This window comes from Acyrthosiphon pisum, chromosome X (assembly GCF_005508785.2).
Source record: "Acyrthosiphon pisum isolate AL4f chromosome X, pea_aphid_22Mar2018_4r6ur, whole genome shotgun sequence".
NCBI lineage: Eukaryota > Metazoa > Arthropoda > Insecta > Hemiptera > Aphididae > Acyrthosiphon > Acyrthosiphon pisum.
The window spans coordinates 19,331,225-19,341,172 of record NC_042493.1 but is presented as its reverse complement, the minus strand read 5'-3'; the positions used below and the strand labels follow the sequence as shown (position 1 = coordinate 19,341,172).

Genomic DNA, 9,948 nt, shown 5'->3' with positions numbered 1-9,948 from the left:
TTTTAAAGATTTAATGTACACTGGATTCTCTTGGTGTTTGGCTATTTTTAGTATGTACTTGGCTCCAAGATGTTTTCTCATTAAATGAAGAGGTGGTTCTCCAGCCAAACACAACATGCTTGGGACAGGACTGCTTTTAAATGCACCTAAAGATAAGCGAATGGCGAAGTTCTGTAATGTATTTAGCATTTGTATGGTTCTATAATTAGCCGCACCGTAGACTATTGAACCATAATCTAATTAAGGATTTATACATTTTAATTAGACTGTCTGCATCGGATCCCCATTCAGTGTGAGCTAATGTTTTAATAATTTTTATTGATTTGAGCGTACGTATTCTTAGCTGTTTGATGTGTTGGCACCAGTTGAGTTTATTATCAAAAGTTAACCCCAGAATTTTAACATTGTCGCAGTAGTCGAGTGTTGTCTTCTCGAAATGAATTATCGGTTTGGCAATTTTTCTTTGACGGGTGAATAGTATTATAGCATAATAGTACATTTTGTTTTGTTCGGCGAAAAAGTGAAACCAGTTTCGAGGCTCCACTTACTTAACTTGTCAAGTGTAAGTTGAATTTGATTTTTTATAGAATTCGTGTTTTTTTCTTTACAATATATAAGAGCATCATCAGCGAAAAGTTTAATCACCGTGGGAGAGGGAACTTGAGTTACCATTTCATTGATTGCGATAAGGAATAATGTTACGCTAATAGTTGATCCTTGTACTACACCATTCTGGTTTGAGAACGGTTCGGATAGAGTATTTTTAATTTTTGTTTGAAATGTTCTATCGTAAATATTGTTTTTAATAAATTTGAGCATATTTCCGTGAATGTCGTATTGTTGCATAATTTTTAACACCCTGTGTCTCCAAACGGTGTCATAAGCTTTATTTAGATCGAGGCTGACTAGTATTATATTTTGATTATTAGTTAATGCGTCGCTGATATCAGTTTGTAAGGTTACCAGTATATCGTTAGTAGATCTATTTTTACGAAAGCCGTGTTGATGTGGTGACAGTAATTTATGTTTTTCGAGATACCATATGAGTCTATGATTGACCATCTTTTCTATTATTTTGCTCATAGTGTTAAGTAATGATATGGGGCGGTAACCTTCGGTGGTGTGTAGGTCTTGACCATTTTTTGGTATAGGCACGACTATTGATTGTTTCCAGTTGTTAGGGAAGTTTCCTTGCACCCATATTATTATACATTTTTAGTAAGATTTCTTTAGCTTTGATTGGCAAATTTTGGATAAAAACGAACGGAATGTCGTCGGGTCCGCAACTTTTGCTTCTCATTTGATTCAAACTGTTGTTCAATTCAGATAAGTTAAATATATCATTTAGCGCTATACAGTCGTTATTAATGTTTTTGTTTGGATCGTATATTATTGGATTATTTTGTTCATATATATTTTTAATTGCGATGAATTCGTCATTGAGTTGTTTATTACTACTATTTGATTTAAATTTTTCTCCTAGTTTATTAGCTATTTCAAATGGCTCCGTAACTATTACGCCATCATTAATTAGTATTTTTATTTGCTGTGATGGTGAACCTTTGAATTTTTTAATTTTTGTCCATAACTCTTTGGAGCTGGATTGAGCTGAAATAGATGACGTGAAATTTCGCCAGGAATTTGCTTTGCTGGTCTTAAGTATATTGCGAGCTTTGGCTCGGATTTTTTTGAATGCTATAAGATCGCGCGGGTTGTTATTTTTTTTAAATTTGTTAAATGCTTTTTTCTTTTCTTTAACTATATTGTCACATTCTGAATTCCACCATGGAACTGGAGAACGTTTTCCTTTGTATTGTGTTTTACCTATTGATGAGTGAGCCGAGAGAATTATAGCATTGGTAAATGTTGCGACATCGTCATTAATATTAGAATTGCAGGTTATTGAATTGGTTATATTTTCTATTTCGTTATTAAATGCTTCGGAGTACTTTTGCCAGTTGGCATTTTTCAGTCTCCATCTGTTATTTGTTTCAACTGGATTAAGGTTATTGTCAAATTTGATGTCTATGGTTATGGGCCAGTGGTCACTAGAGTGTATTTCATCGAGTACCTCCCATTCTAAATAAGTAGCTATATTAGAGCTTGCTATAGATAAGTCAATTGCCGAGGTTTTGCCATTGTACTGGTTAAAATGGGTGGGCTGACCATTATTCAATAGAATTAATTCGTCATTGTCTAATATATTTTCGAATAATTTACCTCTAATGTCGGTTTTTTCGGAGCCCCACATAGTGTTGTGGGCATTAATGTCCCCGAGCAAAATAAACGGAGTGGGTAGTTGGTTTATTATCTGTATTATATCTTGTTTATTGATATCCTGGCTGTTGAGCAAATATATATTACAGATGGTAATATGTGTTTTTAATGTGATTTTTGTGGCTGTGACTTCTAGTTTAGAATTAATAGGTATAGGTACCGATGGATATGATGTATGTACAAAGATAGCGGCACCCCCGCTAGCCTTATTGCTGTGTTCGCGATTTTTGTGATAGCTATTGTAATTAGTTAAGGTGGCGACATAATCGTATTTAAAATTTGTTTCTTGTAAACAAATTACTGCGGGTGTAATTGATTTGATTAGGATTTGAAGTTCGTGTAATTTACTATGATAGCCATTAATGTTCCATTGTAAAATTTTATAGTTATGAGACATCATCGAAGTAGGTAGAGTTATTGGGTTATCTGGATAATGAGGCAGTTAAGTTAATTGAATGGATTTCTGGGGTCATAATTTTCGTAATTAGATAGTTCCTTATCGGATAATGCGTTGAAAAAAAACCTTGTGTATTCTTGTTAATCTGTTTTTACCGCTGAGAGAAGTTATTTTGGGTCTAATTAAATCGATTATTATGAGCATACTATAATAACGCTGATATTGAAAGGTACGCATTCTTCACGCGGATTATTACTGTTTATGCAATTTTCTAAAAGTAATTTAAATTGGTCGTAGTTAATAGGTATCTCCTTAGTTACATTAAATACCGATTTGCATGGACTGAGATGTTCATCTATAGTATATATGAAGTGTTCGGCTGACGATTTAAGTTTTTTCTTTAGAATCGTCATTGTAGTATTTTCTTGGGTTTTTTTTTTTTGTCTATCAGGTTACTTTTTTTTGTTATTGGTGAGTTAAGTAGTGAGGGAGATTGAGGGGGAGATAAGTTTGACAATAACGTCGGCGGAGCTGGTCTTTTGATGCCACCGGTCAGAGAGATTTCTTCCGAGGTGCTTTGAAGGCTAGTTAAATTCATTGTGGTTAGATTGTCATTTACGAGTGAATTGTCAATAAAGCTGTCCGATATCGCGATCTTTTCATTAGGGTCAGCTGTATGAGGTGATAAGTTAATAGTAGAGCATAGTGTATGTTTAATAAACATTGTTTATTGGTTCCAGTATCGAGATCAATAAAGAGGGGGGTCATGGGGCTTGTATCCATTATGAGAGATTTATTTGCATTAATTGGACATGCGGTAGAGGTGTGACCTTTTTCTTTACAAAGAAAACATGTAACAGTGTCATCGGACAAAAAGATTCTGTAGTTGTCAGAATCGTAGTTAATTAACATAGAAGTAGGTAGCTTTCCGATGTCATCGTGTGATACAAACAACTGTCTTCGAAAACTAAGTACGTGGTCCAGACCGTTGGCGATTGAACCGGCGCGTAGGAACGAAATGGGACTTGTAGGTATTATATTGTATTTTGACAGTTGTTCCAGAATAGGATTATTTGGAATATTGGGAAATACGTTTGATAGTATGATACGTTTGTCGGGATTACCTATGTAATCTTCTTAATTTAATTAACTGATTGTCGATGGTGATGTGTTGGTTATCATGTATGAGTTGATCAACCAATTCTTTTTTGAGAGATAAATGCAATAACGGCCTTTAGAGATCCTGGATGCAAATATGATATTAGTAGGTGGAATTATTTTGCTTAATTCGATTAAATACGTTTTTTGCGGAACTCCGTCGATAGTATCAAAGATTATAGCCTGATCTTTTCTGGGGAAAACGTTTTGAGATGTCATAGCTGCGAAGGTTTGTTTGTGAGAAGAAGATTGTGAGTTGGAGGAAAGGTTAGGTTGATTTGGTGGTTGGTGGTGATCCATTTGGGTATTGTGATACGAACAATCATTGTACGTACCTTGTGAGAAGCTTGCCGTTGCAATGGAACACTCGCGGAAACCGGTTACGCACGTCTTTACTCGTTGAGCGGTACTCGCGAACTGTGGCTAATACTTCATGCAGGTCATATCATTGAAAAGTTAATAAATGCCAAAACAAAAATAAATTTAACATTGTTAAAAAAAAAAAACAGTGTAAAAGTTCATCTACGTTTTCAATCATAAAGTATTATTATGAAGTAGGTTCTATAATAATTATAGTATAATATCAGTATTTATTATTATTTAATTAAATAAAGAATATCAAGATTATCGTGGTAATTAGGAGATTGCGCCACGAGGCAGTGAGTTTTTCATATTTTTCATGATAAAATAAGTAATAACCAGATATATCAGCAACTTTATGGCGCACAAGGTGGCGGCCGGTATGCGCCTGTTATCAGTTGTAAAATACTATATATCAATACTATTTTGGTAAGTGTAGACACGCAGGGGCTACTTTGAGCAATTCAATACGGCCTACACTAACAATATGAAATCCCGACTATTAGTCAGAAGGAAGGGGCACAGGTTTTCCCTGAAGTAACAAGTTATGTAATATTGTCGTACGCATAAAACGCCGATGAAAAACAATTTAATAAAAACACGTAAAATATATTTAATTACTAGGGTAAAGTGTTTGCGTTCATTTGGTCGAGAACGGTTGAGTTTTAGCTATAATATAGTTTCTTCGGGAACAGAGGTTGGTATGTTTCGGATTATTGCGGATAGGTTTCTTTCTTCGAGAAGTTGATGGATATGATATAAAATTTTAATTTCAGATAGGTATTTTGTGATTGTATGATAGTCGTCAACAGTTGATTTAATTTTAAAAGTACATTATTTATGTTAAAAATTTTTACCAATATCATAGGTGTGATCTTATATTTAAGAACATGGTTGGGCGGTATGAAAAATACAATTGTATATTGTATCTTGTATAGCGATACATAATTTGAAGTATCAAGTAGGTATTTTTCCAAAAGATACAAGTTAGTTTAAACATTTGTACTGAATAATTGTACTGAATACCAAGAAAATTGAATTCGATTTACCGGACACTCAAAACTCAAATAAATGTAACAATTATTGTGGTAATTTTTTTTTGTGTGTCTATTATAAATATTGTATTGTATATAACTTTGTCACGGATTGTATGTTGTTAGTTAGTCTTTTTATTAGCTTCTGATATTTTTGTTGCATGTGCAAATAAGATATCCTTCTTCAGACTCTTTGATAGAAACGAATGTAGTTTCAGTATTTTGGTTGTTGGGTGTCTGCAGTTTTATTTTGCGTACTTGGAAAATTGGTTATGATCTGATAATAAAAATAATACATAATTTTTTGCTCATAACATTAAAATTAAATTAATAATAATAACCTTAATTTCTTTACTAATTAATCAAGGTTATAAATGAAGGAAAGTAAAAATATATATGAAGTAGGTATACTTTTAGGTAATACTTGTAGTCTTTTTGAAAATAAAACTTAAAAGTTTTCTGAAAGTCTATGACCAATAAATTTTAATTTGATACATAAAATGTTTCCGATACCTAACTATCTGCCACACAATGCGGTATTACCGGATCCATCGTGATACGGCGACACCGGATCTGGCAGAATTATTTTAAAAATACATTATATTAAATTATTAATTTTATTTTGGTCTACACAACACGTTTTCACCGGTTCCGGTAGGTCTCTACCGCAACATGTTGCGGTGATACCGGATCGCCAATACCGGACAAACTCCAAAATATATACATTATTTTATGCGGTGAACTTATTTATTTTATTTTTATGTAAAAAAAAGAAATTAATATATTTAATAAAAATGTTCGATTACGAAAAACTAATAATTGAAGTAGAATCGAAACCATGTCTATGGAATATTGGTGATAGCGATTACCATAATAAACATTTTAAAGCTTTGGCTTGGACTTCGGTCTGTGAAACGATGTATAGTGACTGGAATAAGCTTTTAGCTACAGTAGGTAATTTATTACGCTATATAATTATTTATATTTTAAAATATAATAAAATTAAATATATTTCACAAATTGAATATTGTAATAACCTGTGCAATATCAAAAACTAAAATAAACTTAAAAAAAATCATAAATATGTAAATAAATACATTTTAGGTAATCTCTTAGATATAACTTAAATAAAATAATAATAAATAATTATGTGTTATCTGTTTCCTCATAAAATGAGGGAAACCTGTATAATGTCAAATAAGAATATTTATTTAAAATTTAAAATATAAGACATTAAATACATGTGTACTGAAATGGTAGGTACTGCGCCTGGACCCATCAAATATTCAGAAAAGTAGTCTCTGACCTGTAATCCCTGTGTACGTGGTGCTGTTCCCCGAACCTCCAAGTCGTCGACTAATTGACTCGTTGCCATATCGTCAAAATTGATACCATCCCTTTGACGCACAAAATAGTGTAATATACAGCATGTTTTGATAACTTAATTTGAAAAATCTGGTTCTACCAGCAAAGGGGTACGCAACACCCTTCATTTGTTTGACAACACTCCAAACGCGCATTCCACAGTTCGTCTAGCTCTAGAGAGCCTGTAGTTAAAAATTCAACGTTTGTCAGTAAGGCCTCGTCCTGGGTATGTCCTTAGTACATTTTTATGGAGTGCAAATGCCTCGTCTGCTACAAATACATATGGTTGTACAACGTCTTGGGTATTAGGCAAGTATGCAGGTTTTGGTATATTGAGCTGACCAGAAAATAGTTTTTTGCCAAATAGACATTCTTTGAAAACGTTTGAATCCGATTCTCTTCCATAAGCTCCGACATCAATTACAACAAAATTCAAGTTAGCATCAACCACAGCCATTAAAATTATTGAAAAATATTTTTTATAGTTAAAATAATATGATCCTGAATTTCGAGGATTTCTGCTCCTGATGTCAATAGCACCCAAACAGTTTGAGAAATTTGTCTTAGAATAGAATGTATCTGATATTTCAAGCCATTGATTTGTAGTGGCTTGTGGCATTTCTAAAGGCTGCAAAATTGTCCAAATAAATGTACAAGTTTCTCTAACAATTTCTGCAATTGTACTTTTCCTAATATGAAAGTTGAATTGCAGAGCTTTAAAACATGTACCAGTTGACAAATATCTATTTAAAAAAAAAATTATCTTGTTTTATAATTGTTACTAAATATTCATAATTTATCTTGATTTAATATAAATCATATTATTTTTATAAGAAAGAGTTTTCCATTTTTACAGAAAATTAAAATTAAACTTAAAATTTAAAATACGTATACTATTGTCTATTCATTTTACAATTCATATTTGAAATTACTATAATAGGCCAGGCAATAGAGACAACATTTTTGAAAATGGCGGAAAAAAATCCCATCCAAGATTTTTTTTCAAAGTTTTAATAAAATATGCCCTAATAAAAGTCCCCATTGATCGGACTGGAGAATTTTTTTTTATAACTCATGAAAGTTTTAAAATATGAGCTTTTTTGAATATCTCAAAAAATATTACAAATATCAAAAAAAGTTTCAGATAAAATTTATTTATTAGACAATTTACAAAAAAAAGTTTTCTTATATTTTTTCATTTAAACAAATATTTGTATAAAAATTGACAGTTGAAAAATTATTAATAAATTTCTCTCTTTCCGTGTTAATTTTTTTTACACTGTATTAAATATATTTATGTGTTCTACAAATTAAAGGTGAACGATTCAATTATAATAATATAACAAAATACAGTAGAATCCGCGTATTTGGGACACCGCATAAAGGGGACAACCGCTTAATGGGGATAAATTGTCATAGTCCCGAATGGATGTATAAGTTTAATGCAATTTAACTTCGTTTATTCGGGACAAACCATCGGTTATAACTTATAAGGGACAAAAATAAAAGCGTTTAACTAGATATTTTGGCCTAAATTATCTACTTTCTTATCGAAACTGTAATTATCTAATCTTTATGGCTCTATTATATTTTATTTTATTTATTACGCACGTATATAAAATATAATGTACATACAGGTAACGTCAATTATGTGAATCATTTTTTTTTCTATTACCACGATAAGAGTCAACTAGCCTACGTACAAAATCAAAAACCTTTAGTTCACGTTCTTTCGTCGATGTGTATTAATGTATGTGCGTTTTTATTAATCTCAGTTTGTGTTAGTACGTAACAATATTATGTCTCGTAAAGATTTAACATTGATTGAAAAAATTTCTATACTGGATAAAATTAAGGTTCAACCTCATAATACTAGTCTTCGTAAGTTAGAGAAATTAATAGGCACGTCTAAATCGGTACTAAGCCGATTGAAAAATAATGAAATAGCTATTCGTGAACAATATGAAAAATTAAACGACAACAAAAGTACACCTGTAAACAGAAAAAGAAAACGAGAAGGCAAAGATCCCGAAGTAGACAAAGCTATGAACGAATGGTTGTCTGCTGTTACAGAACGTGGTGTTCGTATTTCGGGCCCCATGTTGGAGCAGAAAACTGAATTTTTTGCTGAAAAAATTTGACATAGTGATTTTAACGCCACAGAATGTTGGATAAGTCGGTGGATGGATAGGCATAACATTAATTCAAGCGATTCACGAGAAAATCTAGTGCTGATACATCGTGCTATGATGTCTTTAGCTAAATACGAATCTAAAAAATTTTCTCTCGGACATTTATATGCCGATGAAACTGAGTTATTCTACCGAGCGACTCCGGATGGTTCTTTGTGCTATAAACGTGAAACACTTGAAGGATCAAAAAAAGCAATGGATCGTATAACAGTTTTATGTTGTTGTAATATGGCAGGCACCGATAAAAAAAAAATGTTGATAATTGGAAAATCCGCTAAGCCAAGATGTTTTAAAATTATAAAAATAATAAACTTACCTGTTTCTTATTTAGCAAATAAAAATACATGGATGACAGCAGAAACATTTACATCGTGGTTGAAAGACTGGGACAAAGAGTTTGGAAAACAATTAAGAAAAATTTTACTAACTGTGGATAATGCTGGGCCACATCCAAAATTGATAGATTTAAAAAATATCACACTTGAGTTTCTGCCTCCAAATACTACTTCTCTCGTTCAACCACTCGATATGGGGATTATTAAGAATTTAAAAACTCACTACCGTGGACTATTGGTAACATACATTTTAAAGGCTATTGAAGATAATTTAGTAACTCCATCTACATGTGCTATAGATATCAGTTCTAAAATAAACATTCTAAAAGCAATACAATTTGTCGCTGAAAGCTGGAGAAAAGTGTCTGTTACGATTCAGCATTGTTTTGCACATTGCGGTTTCAGACCACTGATTGATCTACCTATTCCTCCTATTGTTTCTATTGAAAATGATGTAGTGCAATGCGTAGGAAATGGGGAGTTATTTATAAAAATTGATGATGGTGTGCAGTGCTTCAATGAAAATGAAAATGACGATAATATTCTCGATGAAATTGCTGAAAGAAGTTTGCAAAATGAAGAAAGCAACGACGATGACGATGACGTTTAGCCCGTATAAATTACAACAAGAGAAGCATATAAGTGCATTGATCAGCTGAGACTACATTTTATGCAAAATCAAAACGGAAATGCACCAACAACTTCGCTAGACGTTTGTGCAGATTTTATAAAAAAACAAAGTTTTAATAAATTAAATCAAAGAACAATGGACGATTTTCTGCAGCCTAACAAAATATAAATTAAGTATGTTAATCTTATAATATCTTATA

General features: G+C 32.2%; 1 protein-coding gene across 1 annotated transcript; it reads left to right on the top strand.

Moving 5' to 3' along the window:
* Positions 1-8,840: 8,840 nt before the first annotated feature.
* LOC103309882 (tigger transposable element-derived protein 6-like) lies at positions 8,841-9,728 on the top strand. The gene has a single exon (XM_008186515.1). The coding sequence runs from the start codon at positions 8,841-8,843 to the stop codon at positions 9,726-9,728; it is 888 nt and encodes a 295-aa protein (XP_008184737.1).
* The last annotated feature ends 220 nt before the right edge of the window (positions 9,729-9,948 follow it).